Source organism: Pelodiscus sinensis, chromosome 7 (genome assembly GCF_049634645.1).
Source record: "Pelodiscus sinensis isolate JC-2024 chromosome 7, ASM4963464v1, whole genome shotgun sequence".
Classification (NCBI taxonomy): Eukaryota; Metazoa; Chordata; order Testudines; family Trionychidae; genus Pelodiscus; species Pelodiscus sinensis.
This window is the reverse complement of record NC_134717.1, coordinates 66,778,692-66,797,953: the sequence shown is the minus strand read 5'-3', so window position 1 is coordinate 66,797,953 and position 19,262 is coordinate 66,778,692. Positions and strand designations below refer to the sequence as shown.

Genomic DNA, 19,262 nt, shown 5'->3' with positions numbered 1-19,262 from the left:
TCAAAGAAACTAAAAACTAAGAGAACTGTATAAACTGTATGAACTAGTTACAGTAGTGACAGGATGTGTGCAAATATTCAGGTAAGAAAAAGACTTCCACGTGTCATATTGAATTTTGTTCACTGGTGTGTATGAATCACACTTGATAGCATTAACTGTTTTTGTTCTGAGCAGCCACCTTAAGTGTCACAACTGGTTAGACCAGAATCTAACAAGTTATGAAATGCAGTATGAAAACTGTATAAATACTAAATATTGCTGCAAAATACTTTTAACTTATTATAGACTAGCACATTTACCCAGAGTTGCTCAGGTCCTTAAAGAGGGAATCGGGGCAGGGAGCTAGGGGTGTGTAGGAGTCAGGGCTGGTGGGTGAGGAGAGGCTCCTGGCAGGGGATTGTGTATGTATGTGTGTAGGGAGCGGACACGGGGTCCAAAGCCCTCTCTATACCAAGATTCATACCAGGAGTGCTTATTCTTCCCCTTCCCGTCCCTTTTGGGGAGCAGAGAAAAACACACCGCTCATCTGCCCTCTGCAGTCTTCAGCCAAGGTGAGGAATGCAGCAAACTGTGCATTTTTCCCTCGCTCCCTGATGAAGGGGAACAACCAGCAATGTCCCCATATGAATAGGGGGGAGGGGAGGGAACTTCAATTCCCCTGTCCTGTCTAAAGGGTGCCTGTGGGGTAGGAGGCTCAGGGCTGTGGCATTCCCACAGGGGGGGGACCCCCAGCCAGCCCTTTTCACCTGCTTGATGAGTCTGTCTCTTATCTATGGTTTTAAGAGAAGCAATCCCATTCCAGGCACATCACATTTTCCTGGCACAACCAAACCCTTATGTTGCTTTCAATTATGATAAGAGAAAGATGTATACCAAAATCGGCAGGTCTCGCTCTTACCATTTATGAGAAATTCTTAAACAAACGAATGCCCTCAAATACATAGTAGATACAAATACAGATCCTCATCATCCTCACAAGAAAAGTTATGCATTTGACATATTTCATTAAAAGCTACACAATTCAACAATTTATTAACTCGCATTAATAGAAAGCCAATATACAAATGAACTTTGTTCAAATTTTGGAAAGGCAGCAGTGGAATTACACCCAGCCAGTAAGCTCTAGGCAAGGCATGCAGCTTCCTTTCCTGTCTAGAGGCTGGAAGAGTGGCCACAGTCCAGCAACCCTCACCCAGAAGTTCTAACCAACAAATCTGCTCATAACAGATAAAACTGGATTAATACATACTATGGAGGCAATGGTAAGGAGTCCACAGAACAGGCTGCTTTGGACTTGCATTTAGAGTAAGAGCATAATCCTTCTGTCTTGCACTTAAAACTGAATTTAGTCTTCACATTTAGCATTACATCTCTTCAGAGGATGAGTGAATTGTCCGTGTAATTTTTTAAGAAAGATAATTACTAACTTTTGCAGAGGAGACATTTACAAATGCTCCTTTTTGAAATATTATCCTCCTTCCCCTCGCATAATTATCTTCTAGATCAGTTTCACACTCACCATCTCAGATGCAGGCCACCTCTGAATTTTTAAAATTAAACAAACTGTCATTCCCCCTGCTCAAGTATAACCTTGCACAGTCAGTTAATGTCTTTTTCTGAGGCTGACTACCTGTCTCACCAGCTCCAATCAGCCCACAGACTCTAGAACAGGAGTGGGCAATAATTTTTACAGAGGCCACTTAATGAATTTTGGTATGTGGTCATGGGCCAGCTCCATCCTCCGGAAGGGGCAGGGCCAGAGGTGGAAGGAGTGGGGCTGGAGACTAGCCACTCCACACAGTTACCTGGGGCTGGAGGCTTTGAATTAAAAACATAGCAAAGGGCTCATGGCTCCCGGCCCCACCACTACCAAGTTGCCTAGCAGCCACCCAGGGTTGTTGCGGCTATTTAAAAGGCTCGTCGCTCCAGCCTCTGCTGGGGTAGTGTTGCAACTGGAAGCCATGAGTCATTTAAATAGGATCCTACCGCCTGAACCACTGCCTGGACTTTCAGTGGCCTGGGCTGCAGGATATAAATAAAGAACAGCTAGATGCCGACCACGGCAGGTCCATGTGTTAAGCGGGCCAGATTCGGACCCAGGCCTGCATCTTGCCCAACCCTGGCCTAAAGCCAAGGGGATAGGCAGGCTCATCAGCAGGAGAATGGGGGAAAGAGATGAAACTTGAGTAGGAAGGAAGGAGGACTGTGAAAGACCCCGTGCAGAGAACTTGCTTCTCTGTGGGAGCCTATATAAGCGCTAAGCTCACAGGCTGAACTCCCAAACACTGTTGCCTGGTAGTGCTGCCAAGGCACGAATCTGTCCATCCAAGGCACCTCATGACATGGCTGTTTGCCATGCGAGGGAATTTGAGGCAGCATCTCTCCATGAGGCATGCATCATTGGTACTTGAGCCACAGCTTCCTAGTACAGCAAGCAGAAGCGCTGAGGAGAGCCTGAGACACAGCTATATGAAGACAGACAACAGTGAGGATCTCAATGCACATGCAGCCAGGACTCATTTATGCCCAAGGGGAAAGAGCTGGGGATTTCTACCAAAAGACGCATGGGTGCCATATAAGTACCCTTCCCCCCACCCTTCTTGGGAGATCTCAGCCTTCCAATCCGTAGTCCCCGTGCAATGGTGGCTTGGGTCTGGCAGACTGTCATTCTCCTCTGGTAACACACAGGAACATGGCAAGAAAAAGCAGACACTGCAGGAGAGAGCTGACAGCTCTGCCTGTCAGACACTTTCAACTGCAAGTTCTTCCCTGTTATGGCGTGAGGAGGAGATGTGAAATACTGTACCAGCACACCGGCATTACAGCTGAAGAGTGTGAAGACTTCTCCAGTCTGTGGGGAGCACTGTTTCCTCCTCCCCCTTTCTCTATCCCAGCAAACGGGTCCATAGCAGCTTCACGTGTCACTTTTCCTGCCTACTCACAGTGAGGGAACAGCATAAGGGGATTAAGTTGTGTATGTATAATTAAAGAGGCAATCCAGACTGGGCATGGAGGACCAAAAAAAGGGCACAGGGGGAAGAAACATGTAGAAGGCCAGAAGAGAGCAGGATGGGGACACAATGAGAAGAATCCTGATTGAACATTCATGTGAATAGGTACAAACAACGCTAAAGTAAACTTTTAAACGTACAGGAAATTCCCCTATATGACAACACTTAGAAATACAATTAAGGTTGCATATAGCAGCAATACAGCCACTAGTTAAAGCTTCACCAATCCTTTGTAACCTACAGCCATCCATTCTCCTGTTGTCGCCTCTTTCACATCACTCTCCCACCATGTGTGTTCTCCCTCTAAAACCCTATCATCTTAACTCTGACCAAAAATATTAAATACTATACTGGAATAACAAAACAGTGTTATTACAGACTTTCAACAATAACTGCCCAGAAAGCTAAAGCTTTATTACAAGCAATTCCCTCCATTAACATACAATCGGAAATCTACTCTACGCATAATTTACTTTAACACCACACCAACATCCAGAAAGCAACCATTTCTAGCCATTCTAGCTGATAAGAGTCTAAGATGCACATTTTACAGGGAGATGGAGGAAGCAGATATACTAGCTGTATGCAGTGGACGTGGGGAGGTCAGGCAGAGAAAAACTCTGGGTTGTGGACTGCAAGTGATTTCCCTGCCTTTTTATGGTTGTGTTGCTGCAGTTGAGCAATTTAACAGTGTTTTTAGTACCAGTTTTTGTTTAGGAGAGATAGTATTAGAATTGAGGCATCACTAATTAAAAGAAGAGTAGGCATAAGAAAGGTGTGAAACGTCAAGTTTCTGCTTTTTTTTTTAACCTTTAAAGGTTGAAATTATTACAGCTAAAGCATGTCAGCACTACAGTACTTCTGTATCATTAAAACATAAGAGTAAGCAGTTTGGGTTTGTTACTAGCTCATATATTTGAAGCATTTTGAATTGTGACATCAAGTTTGCTCTGCCCTGAAATAGAACAAAAGGTGAAACACAATCTTAGGTTTAAGAAAGAAACTTGTAAGGTTTGTGGGTACAAATTTTGAAACTCTTTGAAAAAAAAAAAAATCAGATGGTGGTAATTTACTGTTTTCCCCATCACTGTTCTGCCAGTCTCCTGTTCCCCAGCCAAATTCTCAGCTCATGCTTATTGAAAATTAAGTGCTATGAACTGAATCTCAAGGGCCAATCTTCAATAAACCAGTATGTACACATGTTGTGAGGTTCAACACAGTTAATGATTAAAATTAATCTTCATTACATCTTTTAGATTTCAAATATAATCTAAACATCTTAAATCTCTTTAAAGAGAGACAAAAATCGCATACCAAACCTCTGACCCCACAACTGCTCTGCACAGCTGGATATCTGGTCTTATATGGAGCTCTATTGACATAAATAGGGCTTCACATGGGCATGGGACAGAGCATGTTAAAGTATCTACTCTAGTTAGGTTCTTATATCTCACTCCTTACAAGGGTAGCTAGACTCCGGGCTCAAGTTATTGCAACAGTCCTCAAAAGTAGAGTCCTGCATATAAAAAAAGTGATTATTCTATAATACAGTTTCACCAACTGTTGATGTTTTGAAAGGTCTCTGAAGACAAACTCAATTCAGACTTGAATATGCAACATCAGCTAGCTCTCCTGATATTTCTACAGTAAATCTTTCTAAAAGACTTAATCAGGGAAGCAAGTTGCAATAACCAGACTTAGAAAGTGATAAGACAAGATTGTGCCAAAACATTAAAAAAAATTCTAAGATGATTCTCAAATGCAGTCTATTAAATATAAATTCCATAGTCAGATACAGGAAGATGTGCATCAACATGATATTCTGAAACTTTAAGACAAGGTACTTGAAAAAAAATGGCTATACCAAGGTAATCCAGCAAATTTTGTTTATGGCTGCCAAGATATTAGTTACAACCAAATTTACAGTTCTGATGTCCATTCTTCCACACAACTATGGTGAAAGCTAGATCATAACACAAATGGCTTGAAAGGAAAAACAAACCAACCAAGTACCAGAAAAATATTTTTCAATTTTATATTTAAATAGGTATAAAAAGACTTACAATCCCTAAATTTGGGAGAAACAAGACATCTAGAACCAGTAACCCAACAGTTTAATTTAAATTCTGGAGACCTCTAAAATGACACATGACCTTTGCAGGTTTGATTTTCTATTAATGACACACACACACACACACACACTATTACTTTTCATGTGGGTGTATATACTGGATATGAAGTAAAACTGACACCCAAGCATAAAACGATTGCACTTATTTTTACCTAATTGTGTTTCTGCAGATCAGATGAGGCTATTTGTGAAGAGACAATACCAAGAGAGAGATTTAGTGGTTTTTTTAGCAATTAGATACAACACGCCCAGTCCAGACAAAACAACTCACGAAGCAGTAAGTTAACCTTTGCAGTACTTTTTATAAGTAAAAACATTAACTATTTGTGCAACTGCAAAAATCCTTCTACTAGGCGGAGCTTTGCGGCACGGAGCCCACAACCTCACACCCCAGGCACTCAACTGGTGCGGCTGGGATTGCACCCCCTCCCCCAACTCCGAGGGAACAGACAATGCAAGGATGTTTCTGTACTTTCCGCCTACTCCCTCATCCCTTTTGCACTGGATTTCTCTGGGAATCACCCACACACACATGAATCCGCCCTCTCCTTCCGGCAATCTGCAGCAGCAGCAGCAGCAGGAATAAACTCAGCGGCAGCAACGAAAACACCCCACAGGGCAGAGAAGCAGCTTTTTTTTTTCCCCCCTTTTTGCAGTCCGTTTTAGCCTTCTCTCCCCTCCCCCCCCCCCCCCCGGCTTCTTCTCGTCCTGAATGTCTCTACAGCAACTCTCCAGGGGACTATACAGCTCCTCTCGCCTCCCAGCATCCGAGAGCACCTAAGCCAGGCGGAGTAACTTTTTCCACTTCCCTTGCAATAGCTCAGGCAGGCCCTCGGACCCCCCCTACACATGCACATGCAGACACCGATTTTCACGCGCGCGCGCGCGACTATCTCGCCACGCTCCCGCGCCGCACGCGACACGCACTTTCGGAAAGTGCCAGGCGGGCGAGCCCCACGCGCGGGCGGGCTGCACGCGCTGCCCCCAGCCCAGACTTTGCAGCGCAGCCCAAGTTTTGCAGCGGGCAGAGCGCGGCGCGCCCGCACCAGCGGTGTCCGCGCCCGGGGGCGCGTTACCATACGTACTTCGCAGCCGGAGGAGGATGCTGCCGCCGCCGGCTGCTGCCTGGGGGCTGCCTCCGTCCTGCCCCGCCGCTGCCGACTCAGCCCCGAAGTTACTGCCAAAGCCCCCCCCTGCCTGCGCGCTGCCAGCCCAGGCTCCTCCTCTCCCATGGACGGGGCGGGTGGGCCAGCCGGGCCCCTCCACCTCTTCCCTGGCCGGGGCTCGGCGGGCGGGCGGGCTGCGCGCACGGGAGGGCGGGCCGGAGGGAGCCGCCTCCCGCCCCCGCCGCCCCCTCCCCGCGCGGTCACATGGGGAGATTCCGCTCTTGCTCCATGCGCCGCGCTCCGGCGCCCTCCCACGCGCGGCCGCGTGACGCAGATCCTGGCGTGGGCCGCGGAGGGGTGGGGGCGGCGGGGCGGAGCCGAGCTGCGCGGGGCGATCGCTGCTCTGCTGGCAAGTGACACCCCCGCCCCGCCCGGGCCCCGCACAGAGCAAAAGCTCCCGGGCGCCCCTGAGCCGCGGGAACCGGCTGCTGCCGGGAGCCTCTTGCAAGCCGCCCCCTGCAAGGATTCGCCTTTGCTCCCTGCCCCCGGCTGGAAACACCGTGTCACCGCTTTCCCAGGGCAGCCAGAAACTCTCACGCTGCCCGGGGCGGCGGCTGCAGCCAAGAACTCGGGCCCGGCCCGGCCGGCCGCAGAGCTGCCGCTTTTGCCTCTTTTTCTTAGTGAATTCTTCTAGCCAAAGGGCCGAGGCAGGCAGGCTGCCGGAAAGAGACATTATTCTGGGCACTTCTGAGCGTTCCCGCTCGGGCAGGTTGGGGGTGTCTGACCGATCTTCCTCCTCCCAAGTTCACAGGGAAGATGGCAGGTTCTGCCGTGGGGGTCTCTGCAGTGGGCCCTGGAAGATTTAGCAAATGTGAAGGTAGCAAAGCGTAGAGCTGAACAGGAGTCTCTGCTAGCACGTGGTTGAAAATCAGTCTGGACAGTGAAGTGCCTGTGCTTCTCTTTCAAGTGAAAATAGTGCTTATACGTGCCACTGTGGTCGCCTTTAGGAATGTGATAGAAATGTAGCCGTGTTAGTCTGGTGTAGCTGACACAAAACCTTTAGGAATGAAATTACCTATCCAAAGCATGCTTCAAGATACCCACAGTGCAGGCATTCCTACATCAATCTTCCACACCTAACACACAAGAACCACATCTAGGAGATGGAACTCATTTGACTTGGATTGCCAGTTCCTGCCCTCTTATCTGAGACTACCAACAAAGATGCAGCTGATTATAATTCTGTTGTTGTTGATGATGATTAATTACAGTTGTGATGGTGCTAAGGCTTACTAAGAACCAAACCAGTTACACATAGGCCTTCAATCACTTACCAACAGGAGTTGTATCCAAAGGGGGGGACTTAGAAGGGGAAAAACTCCATATCTTGAGTCAATTGGCATCCAGTATATTAGATTTAGCCATAGTTCCTTTTGTCTAGATCTGAAAGCAAGTCAACAATCAATGACTGAGTCCTCTTTTTCCTTTCACATGTCAGTGACTGTAAATATACATTTATTCTTAACTAGTAATAAATCATGCCAGTAATAAAAAGTCAAAGTTTTATAAAAGTAACAAGTATTTGTAGTTAATTGTAACATTATTTTACTGATAATGGTAAAGTGCTTTATATGAAATTGTTCTTTCCATTTGTGAATGGAATGCAGTCTCTTTTTTACAGAGAATTTTACTGGTTGAGATAAAGAATCAGACTGGTAATTTAAGTATAATTTCCTTAAAGTATGTGATGCAAGACATACATTAATGTAAAAGATTAATTTGTTACATACATTAACTATGCAATGAATAAAAATAATATTTTTAATGGAACCAGCAAAAACTAGGCGCATAGAGAATAAAAAAAACATCCCTTTTTTGTGTATCAAAATATTTCAGCAAGGCTATTGTGTACTGTCTCCTTGATTTTAATAATGCCATCTAATCATGACAGCTGCAATGCTATTTGAAGGAATAGTTTCTAGCCTCTTTGTGTTCTAGTTTGATTAGAATATGGTGAATTGATTCCCCTTTTTATAGATTTTTCTTTTCTGTGAAAACTTGACAAAAACAAAACACAGAAAACGGATTTCTTTTTGTTCAATACCAAGATGAAGCATTTTGTCCTGGCTCACCACTTTTATGTGATACTAGGCTACACTGAATAACAAGAATAGAACTGTACTCCTGCTTTACAGCTTCATTAGAAGTTCATTTTTAATTTTACGGATTTTTATATAAAATATCTTCAAACCAAGTAAACTGTATAGAGAGAAAATGATATAGTATACAATAGCTAATATTCAAAATGCAAGGCCAAGAAATTGAGTAAAGAATAGTTTGAACATATGAAATTATTATAAACCCTGTTTCGTGTACAAGAGTGCAAAAAGGACAAAGTGGAAAGAATGAAAAAGCAAAACAGAAAATTTAGAAACTCAATAAAACAAGTTTAACTGGTGTTAGGTGCTCACCTCAAATACGGATTCCTTTCTTGCAAATTGTAGGCTACATATTTTTTTTAAATAGGAGAAACTTGGCTCTTTCTTTTGTTTTTAGAGAGCATTTTCCGTTGCCTTAAAATTACTACATTGGTTATCAGTATGCTACTAAAATTCATACTTGTTCATTTGCATATGGGCTTGCCTGCTAAGAATATGAGTTATGAGCTAAACCTTTGATAACCACATTCAAACAAAACTGAGTTTTTCAGTTTTTCAACAGTTGTGTCTGACAGCTTTTAAAGGGACTTATTCAGGAAACCAATGGTAGATTATCCACCGCACCGACTACAAAATTAAGGGCATGTGAAAATCAATATGTGATGTAAAGAAGTTTGTAAAAGATAAAGCTCATTTCAGCAACCTTAGCAAAATAACCAATACTGTTGTGATGAAGTTCGGTGAAACACTGATGGGCATGATGATACCCATCATACAGGATAAATCTGTTAATCTCTTTTTTGGAGTAAGATAGCTGAAACGTTATAAGCCACTGCTCAAAACACAGGTCACATGCAATGTTAGTCAGAAGCTGAGCTAAGTGGATAGAGGCATTTTTCTGGGGATTGTATGCAACTAGGGGATCAGTAAGAGGATGTTTGGTCAAGAGGTGTGTGTCTGTAAGTCCAATCACCCAAAAGCAACCAGAGAAAGGGGCAGAAATCCAGGAAACTGCAAAAGAAATACTTTATAGCATGATCCTGAGAGAAAACAACAAGAGAGATTTTTGGGCAGAGTGCTAGCTGAAAAGATTTGGAACTGTGAACAAAGAAACTGCCTCCTGTTTCATTTCTACTGCATTCAGAAAAACTAAAGTGTGTATTTCTTTTTTTAATATAATTCTTCTTTGTAAATAAACAGAATTTCATCAAAGAAACACCTGAAACTGTCATCAATTACTTCTCTTAATAGAAACAACCCACAAGACCCCCAAATATTCACTAACAATCCAGGTTAAAAGAGGGAACAATAATCTTTCCCTTGAGAGAGGGTGAACAGGTGGTTTTCATGGTGAACTTCCTTGTGCCTAGTGATAGTGCTTCCTCACTCTCTAAAAGTGTCTTCATCCCTTTTCTCTGAAGGTAGCTTTTCCCTCTTCAACTGGACTGAAGATCGAAGTATTCTAAGCCTTCTAAATAATATTCAGCAAAAGCAAGACTAAGTAACTGTCTTATTTTTATTCTGTGATATAGTCAGTGCTAATAATTATTTTCAAAGCCCTGTTGTAATAATCAGGTTCCTATGGCAAATTCTGCCTGAATGTTTATGATCCAGATCCTTTGAATGCCAGCAAGCTACACAAGGCCCCTCTGTTTTTCTCATTGTCTCTCCTTCCACCCACACATACATAATATGGATGGGTAGGAGTTCAGAAGGAGTGCAAGCTCAACTTGCTTTATGAACTGAGATCAAGAAATAGGCAGGTTACTATAGAAGTTGCTGTTTTCAGTCTAACAAAGTGCCACAAACTAGTGGTTGCTCAATCCTGAACTCATTCCTCAGGCAAAACTGCCACTGACTTAACAGGCAGTTTTGCCAGAGAAAAAGCATCAAGCGTAGGCCGGAGGTGCATGCACAGAAATGGACAATCACTGTATTTAAGACAGCTGCAGGGGATGGAAGTAGAAGAAGTCTTATTTCATATGGAAATGGCTGTTGTAATACCCTTTACCGTTGGGTCTGGGCCATGAGTCTACTAATGGACTAGTCACAGAGGTGTATGCAGCTTTTCTTCTGGCATACTGCATGGTTCCCATGAGAAAATGCGATTGTGCATTGCCCTGCAAAACCACAAACATGTTCACAGTGCTACCGTCTCTCCTCCCACTCAAAATGGTTTTGCATATGCCCTTAGGCACTACAATAATGATAATTAAAGCTGTAAAATATGATAATCAAACTTCAGTAGCACTTTCATCCCAAATGCTTTAAACACTATATGTACAGCACAAGAGAAATGCAGCCACCTCTGGGGAAAGAGGCAGTAACATTGCACAACAACGTGGGGAGTGAAATTTTGATCAAAGACATTGCAATAAACCTTTACCCTTACAAAGAATGTGCAGTTCTTTAAAATCCACATGGTGCTAACATACAAAGGATTTATGCAAAATGTTCATATATCAAACTGTATGGAACTGGCTTTATCTACTCTGGAAGGGAAAATAACTAAATTAATTCCTCCAGACCATTTGAACCAGTGATTGCAGTGTTTTATTTTTTCAATCTGGTGCTCAGAACACTTAGCCACACCTTCTGGGTGGGTAAAATCACAACCTTCTCCTGGGTTGCCCTCAATGCGGAGGGAAGGAATGAGCATGAGGTAAGCTTGTCTTACATGCCTTCCAACACAATTAGATCTTGGGATAGAAGGGAGAAAGCTTGGAGCAGGTGAAATGACAACCAGGCCCATAGCACTTCCCAACAGAAAGCAGGGTAAAACTGCCTTTTGCAATGCTTTAAGGGAGAAGCCCATATTGTGTCCTGATCATATCTCATGCAATGACACAGGATGAAAGCTGACCCTACCAAAGGATTTTCTGATCTCAGGGGTGCCCTGGATCTGTTTACTGTCCCTCCTGATGGGGGTTTTGGGACTCTTCCTTAGGAAACTGGCGCTGGGATTTTAGGACTCTTCATCAGAAGACCTGTTCTTTTTTGGTTTTGTTTGGTTTACATTTTGTATTTTCACTAGTTGTAACATGCCTAAAGCATTCAGAAGGAGCAACAGAGAAAATGTCAAAGACTGGAAACAAAATTCAGTGAGATCCACTACCCTGTTTATTACAAGCTCAGCCCAAACGATACTACACCTGCAGCATAATAGCACTTCACATCTGTTGCAGACTTCCCTTCTTAAAGTGTGTACAAGTTGTGGGCTAATTTTCAGAGATGTTACAGCTAGTAGAGACCATTATCAGGGCCATCTGTAGCAGGGTTCAGAGCCTGGGGCAACACCCCTGTCTTAGGCCCTACCTTGCATCTCTCCACTCCTTCCCCCAAGTCCTGCCCCTCTTCTGTCCCCTTTTCGCTCCTATCAAATCCCTTTTCCAAAGCCCCCTCCCTCAAGCAACAAGATTACTGGAGAGGGGCCAGGCACAGCACCACGGGATTCCCCCATCCCCGCACTCACAACAGTGGCAGGAGCCAGAGTCACTTAGCAGCCTACTCTGCCACCTCTCTCCCAGTCCACTGCATTCCGCTTCACTGCGGCACTAGGAAACAGACACCCCTGCCTGCTCCACTCTTCTGAGCAATGCAAGGCTTGGGGGAGTGGGCTGGGGCAAGGGCCATAGCACTCTACTTCCCACTGCCGGAGTGAAGTGGAGGGCAGCAGTTTGGGAGATGAGTGGTAGAGCAGAGCAAGCTGCTGAGATGCACCGGATCCCACTGCCATGCTGAGTGTGGGGAAGACCCACAGCTGCTGCTGCCCTATACCAGACTCCTCAGGGAATCACCCAGGCCACCCTGGGCCCTGCAGGTTCCATCAATAAGCTGGTTTCGGCAGCTGCTGTAGGGCTCCCCAAAGATTGAGGCCTGAGGCGGCTGCCCCCCATCACCCTATGGTCGGAATGGCTCTGACTATTATGATTATCTAGTCAGACTTCCTGTGTAATCCAGGACATAGAATTTTAGCCAGTACTTTGTGCATTCAGCCTGACAGTTTATGGTTGAAATTCAGAAACTATGCCTAAAAGGGTGTGTTAGAACCACTTTCATGCAAACAGACTGACTTGAACTTCCTTACACCTGCTCTACCGACCCAGAAGGATGTCTGGGTGGGTGTAATTTACATGCTGAAGTGCTGCAGGAAGGTGTAAGTTAAAATCCCTGATTGTTCTATCAGGTCACTGGGGGTACGTCTAAACTACATGGCTCCGTTGACGGAGCCATGTAGATTTGTTGTTTTAGCAAAGGCAAATGAAGCCGCGATTTAAATGATCGTGGCTTCATTTACATTTACATGGCTGCAGTGCTGAGCTGACAAACAGCTGATCAGCTGTTTGTCGGCTCAGCGCGCTAGTCTGGACGCTCCCCTGCCGACATCAAAGCCCTTTGTCTGCAGCCCCGGTAAACCTCATCCCACGAGGAATAACGGGGCTGCCGACAAAGGGCTTTGATGTCGGCAGGGGAGCATCCAGACTAGCACGCTGAGCCGACAAACAGCTGATCAGCTGTTTGTCGGCTCAGCGCGGCAGCCATGTAAATGTAAATGAAGCCGCGATCATTTAAATCGCGGCTTCATTTGCCTTTGCCTATAATCCTAATCTACATGGCTCCATCGACGGAGCCATGTAGTCTAGACACAGCCTGGGTTTCTTGCATCCCTCAAAGAATGAAACAGATTCACCTGCAAAAAAAAACCCAACCCCTTGTGGTATTGTTTCAAAGGTTTAATGCCACTCTGCAACCAAGAGCCCTCAACCCTCAACCGTAGCTACTGCAGGGATCCCAGACACAAAGGGGAGCTGTGCAGGGATGTCATTTGGGGGGAGCTGAAGGTTCCTCCTTCCTCCCATTTTCATGCAGGAGTTATGCTCCCAGGCAGAACTCCTAACTACAGCTTGGGCATTAGTGTGGAATGGGAGTTATGCAGAAGATAGGTGCCTCTGGGGCAAAGAGTCAGTATTTTGTTGACAAACAGAGGTAGGGTGATTAAGATAAGAAAGGGTTGGTAGTTGCCTGTAAAACAGGAACCCGTCTGCAGGGTGTATGGCAGGGGCCAGAAATCTATGGCTCTTGAGCCAGCTATTGCTCAGTATGGAACCAATTATGGCTCTTTTGTCATTCCCAAAATACACGCAACTTTTTAAATTCACGTGAAAAATTAATTCAAAATTTTACAGATACATAATTACTCACGTCAAGATGGTCTTTGTCTATTTCACCTTTAACCAGAGGTGAAAGTAAAGTGGTGGGATCCAGTCAGAACCGGCTGGGCTCCAGCAGGAGCTGGCTGGGACACTCTGCTTGTTTAAAGGGCTGGCTGAAGGCGCACTGTAGGGGACGCTTGTGCATGCCCACCTTGGATAGTGATTGGGGCTGGTAGCGGCAGATACCTCCATCTGGCCATGACAGCCCGGCTCTAGCCCCCAGCTGACTGCCATGATCTGTCCCCAGCCTCTATGCTCCTGGGGTAGACCTCCTGGCCCAGATGTGACTGCATGGCTTGGGCTCCAGCTGCAGCAGGGATATTTGTGGTCTCATCACCATGGTGTGCAAACGCCTCACAATGTCTAGACTATTTCTCCAGGATAAGATGGTGCAGATGGTTCAGACATTTAAGTATGAAGTGTATAGTTTGAGCACTTTTAAAATATCTGATACTGGAGGTGCTGATCGCAATAGAAGTTTTATTTGATTTTACTAGAAGATTTAACACTCCAACTTTCTTTCAAGATAAAGAACTTTACAAAGCTGCTGTGCTTGTTTATTTTCCTTTCTGCTTGCAGTGGTACTGAGATACCTCAGAAGTGTTGATTTTTTTTCTCAGCTTTAAAAAATGGAATTTTCTTTCAGTCTGGTTTTAAATATTCTCCTGTGAGAACAGCAACTCAGTCACTGTGGTGTTGTTCTTAAGAGCCTTCTGGAAAGTAACTAGACTTTCAACAGAAGTGAAAGCAGAGTTGCCAACTATTATCATTTTATTACAAGTTTAGCAATAATTATTGCTTTCTTTAAAGCCCCCAGCGCCTGGAGGCTAGTAGACATGTGATGATTTCAGCCTTTAATCTTAAAGAAAAATTACGTTTCTAGCCCTTGTGGCTGTGGCAAAGCTTCAAAATGAAACCCTCCAATGCACCCTAAAGACTTAAAAAGCAGAAGGCAAATAAAAAGAGCTCCCAGACTACTATTTTACATAATCTCATGATTTTAGAGCAAATCTCATAATTTTTGTTGAGCCTGATTTATTTCTGAACATTTGAAGTTGGCAAAAGTGACTTGAAAGTCTCAGTTTCACACCCATTTAAGTCAGTTTCTAGTCTGTTATTTGCAGTGGGATAATGTCCCTACAGCTCCAAGCAGGTGCAGTATAAACTCACAAAGCTTTGCCCTAGTAGAATGTTTCCAAACATTAAATGATCTGGTTCCACACTTGGTGAACTGCAAAAAAGTGATAGAAAGTAATCTAGATTTTTCTAGTTGTTTCAACTGTTGTATTCAAGAGTTAGTAACAAAATCAGAATATACATTAAAATTTTAAACCTAACCAGTCTCCCTTAAGTGACTTCCCACAAAGTGTGAGAACAAGTTACTATTAGAGATGAGTGGGTCTAATATTCAGGACTGTTGATGGGTGTGTATGTGTGTGTGTATGGGGTAAAGGGGACAACTGCCCTGGGGCCCAGTGATTTTAAAGATCCTGGGGCTCCCGGCTGCTCCAGGTACTATGGTAGCAGCAGCAACTGGAGCCCCGGGTTCTTTGAATCTGCATTGGAGCCCCATGCAGCATGCTTTGGGTGGCTCTAAGAGCCGGGGGAGGGAGGAAGCAGTGCAGTGCACTCCAGGTGGCACTGAGGGCTGGCTGCCCACGCCCTACTCCTTCTGCCCAAGACCCTACCCTTTCTAGGAGCACAGAGCTGCCCCCACCTTGCCCAGCTCCCTTGCTAATATTTATTCAATTCTCTTTTTTAGCTAAGAATTAGATATGGTGCTCCTGTCAGCTAATTTCTAAGTTATCTGCAGAAACCAAGCAAACCAAAAAACTATAGAATTTTCAGATGCCTAAATAGCCCCTAGAATCTCAGATAACCTCTCCCCTCCCCTGCAAAATCTTAAATAGTGTGACTGGGGCTCTGCAGAAAAAATAATATACCTTGAATTTGAGCTCTGTATGGTTGCAGGGTGTGTACGTGGGTGTACGGAATGGGAGATCTGTGTCCCCCTAGTTATAGCCCCAGTCCACACAGCCCCTCCTACCTGCCCAGCTTCGCTCTCTTCCCTCTGCATGGATCCCAACCCTACCAAGTGCTCTCTGGATGGGGAGGGAGACCCTGGGAAAGCAACAGTGAGTATTTTTGCCAAGGTGGCTTTCCCTTCCTTCCCCATTTATTGCACAGATCTTGAGAGCATAATCTATGTCTTTCATTTTATGTCTGATTTCTTAAAACAGGCTAAATACACACATGATATAGCAGCAGCATGTAATATACACAAGAACGTGTATGGGATTAATTCCTTTTATTCTAACCCTGTCCCCATCTCCCAAACCTCAGAGGTTATCATGAGTCTGTATAAGATCTGAATCTCAGATTAATAACCATATACAAGTTCCATAGAATCAAAGAAAAATCAACAGCAAGCAAGCAAGCAATTATATTCAGGAAGACGAGACAGCAAAACTGCAGGGCTGCCAACACAGCAGCTGGTACAGCTCCCTTAAGAGCTTCAAGCAGAATGTCTCCCACGGTTTGGTTCCCAGCTTCCCTGACTGCCACCAGAAGAGATAAAGTGGGGAGGAGGATGAGGAGGAAGAGCACAATGTGAGGGCGTTTGTGGCACTTCACCTCCTCATTACAGTCTGTTTATTTCTGGTAGGTCACAACTACTAGTGGTCATAACATAATTATTATTTCAAATGTATGTTTTAAACATATTTCTTGGGGATGCTATTAATGTGTGTGAAGAAAACACTCAAACTGTTTGCTTTTAATTATGAAGACAGAAAATTAATTGCATATGCATTTATGGTTTTTATTATCTATCATTTATATAGTGCCAAGTGTCCATAACACTGCAATGCGTGGGATGTGCTGAATAGATGACAGTGCCTATTAAGAGTTTATGCCCTAGAGAGCTGACAGTTTAAAGCAGGGTGGGCAATAATTTTTGATGGGGGACACTCCAAGATTTTGGTAATGGTCAAGGGCCACACTTTTCTATGGAGCAGGTGTAGGGTCTGAGATGAAGGTTGGGTGCAGAAGAGAGCTCATGATAGAGGACTTGGGTGCAGGAGAAGATGTGGGGTCTGAGAGGAAGTTTGGGCAAAGAAGTTTGGGCAGAGGTTTGAGATGCAAATTTGGGGAGGGCGTATGAATGCTGGGAAGGATTCTGGTCTGGGGGAAGGAGTGTAGGAGGGGATGCAGTGTCTGGGAGGGAATTGTGACCTGGGGGACGGGGTGCAAAGCGGATGGGTGATGACCTGGGGCAGGAGGTGGTGGTGGCCTGGGCTAGGGAATTGGGGGGGAAGGAGGGACTGGGGTGCTAGAGGCAGGCTCTGGCTGGGCTCACAGCCAGCAGCCCTGCAGGATTCCAGGGCAGGCTCCCTGCCTGCTACAGTCCCAGGCTGTAGGAGCAGAGAGATTCTACTGGAAGGCAGGGGCAGCATGTGAAGCCTCCTCCTCCCCACCCATGACCCCCTGTACTCAGAGCAGAGCCATGGGGAGCAGCCAGACACTTAAAGTGGCATGGGGCTGCTCTGAAGTACCTGGTTGCTCTCTTCCTGAGGGTCTCTGCCGGGTGGCCTGTGCAGGCCCAGCCTTAGGGCGAGGAGAGTAAGGTGGTTGCCTTGCGACCTGTGCCTTCAGGGTCCCACATTGCCCACTGCCCGCCTCCTGGCCGCTTGCTCGCTGCCCTGGCTAGGAGCCACTCGGCTGTGTGGCACAGCCAACCACAGCGTGCCACCGTGGGCCCTGCCAACTCTTTGGCTAAGCCTGGGCCTGCAAACCGGATCCGGAGGGTTGTTGGGCCAGATTCGGCCCACAGGCCAGATCTTGCCTGCCCCTGCTCTAAAGGCACACACAAGTATAAGCTAGTGTAACACAGTGCAGAACATATACAGACACAGAACAGGGTGTGGTTTTGATAGCTGGAATGCCTCACTGTACAGGTGTGTAGCAAAAACGTTTATGAAAGAGGGTGCATCATGAATATTAAGCGGCAGGCTGTTCCAACCAGAGGAGTGAACACAAAAGTGCAAAGTATAAGGAGTGGGTGAAGTAGACAAAAGGAGCAATCATGAGAGAAGCTTGGGTGGAGACTAGAGAATGGAGTGGTGTGTAGGAGTTGATGAGGGCAGAGATGTAGGCAGATCAGAGCTCTGCAGAGAGTTACAATGAAGAGAAGTTTTAACATGATGGGAGGGTGGAAGCCAGGGAGGTCTGATCAGAATGGCAGGACAGGAAGAAGTCTCAGCAGCATTGTAGTGTGAATTTTCCTATTGATTTTCAAAATATAGATCGATAGAATATAAAGCCAGAAGAGACTGCTACAACTATGTAATGTGACCTCCTGTATAAAGAGAGGCCAAAGAATTTCCCTCGATAATCTGGTTATCATCTGGTTGTCGATAAAATGGCATAATTATTATTATTATTATTATTAATTATGATTGAGAATTTGTTAAAGGATTAATTCAAACCTTGTAGTAATAATGATCTTTATCAGGCTTTGAGTCACTTCAGTCCTTTTAGGGAAATAAACTGAGAACTCTGCAAGTACGTGATTCATAACAAAATACTACTTTCTCGTGCATGGCACTGTTCACCTGAGGATCTCACAGGGCTTTATCAACATTAGTTATTTAATGATCTTCAACACCATTCCTTCCGAAGCTCTACACGTGTGGTATTTTGCCAGGCCTGTTTAAATTAACAGAAACTGTTCTGTAAAGGCTGTGCATATTACTTGGGAAATGGATGGTCTTCTTCCATGGAGAATGGAAGGGAGTCAAAGCAACTTAGCTTATATGTATATATTCCCTTCTTTAAAATTTCATAGACTTTAAAAATAGAACCCAAATGTTACTGGCACTATGAGCAACTTCCAGCTGTTGTTTGACCCGGGTGACCACAATCACATGATCTCCTCCACCACTCAAACACAAACAGCAACACTCCACAAGGGCTAGCAGTATTTTCACTGTTGAGAATATGGGAAAGTATATGGAAGTAAGGAGGACTCAGATGAACAAGCCTACAGCCACAAAATTCCATTGTCATCAATTGTGAGTCAGACATAAATGCAAATGCTTGACCACAATTTCTGCCAAGTCCACACTCCTGCCTGCCATATCATACCAACAGGAGGTTGCACTGGTGCTGATGTCACTCAGGAAGGACTCCAAGTGTGTTCTTGGGAGATTGGCAATTGAATGTCATCTCATTAAAAGGGAAAATGTGCACGTATGCTAGGTAAAATATACCCCCAAGAGTTACAAAAAGGGAGGCAAAACTGTGAGTGAGTTTAATATGCATTTTCTGAGGGCCTAATACAGGGGTCTCCAAACTTTTCAGCCCGAGGGCCGCATTAACTATCAAACAGCAGTTCGGGGGCCGACTACACACTTGAGGTCCAAATAAAAAACAATCAAAACATGGATGTTGTTTTTAATTATTTATTTAATATTATTTTATTCAGTTATTATTTAATAACACATTCATACACTACACATGAACACCTGTATTAGTGTGAATGGTGAAATTGTTTCCTGGATGCCAAAATAGACATTTCTGGCTTTAGATTTGTTGTCCCTAACATCAACAGTGACCTGAGATTATCATCGGACAAGTTTGTT

The 19,262-nt window shown here is 44.8% G+C and overlaps 1 protein-coding gene across 3 annotated transcripts in view; it reads right to left on the bottom strand.

The window, feature by feature from the left end:
• The window catches only part of NAB1 (NGFI-A binding protein 1), a 43,287-nt gene extending 29,447 nt beyond the window's left edge, over positions 1–13,840 (bottom strand). The window contains exons 1-2 of one of the 3 annotated variants that reach the window (XM_075934191.1): positions 13,610–13,840; positions 7,583–7,691 (exon numbers count right to left, since the gene is read on the bottom strand). In XM_075934191.1, coding sequence (XP_075790306.1) covers positions 7,583–7,651 — 69 coding nt within the window. In that variant the 5' untranslated portion in view covers positions 7,652–7,691; positions 13,610–13,840. Of the gene's footprint in view, positions 1–6,227; positions 6,548–7,582; positions 7,692–13,609 lie in introns of those variants that run through there. The other 2 variants (XM_075934192.1, XM_075934190.1) reach the window with 2 other exon arrangements.
• Between the last annotated feature and the right edge of the window lie 5,422 nt (positions 13,841–19,262).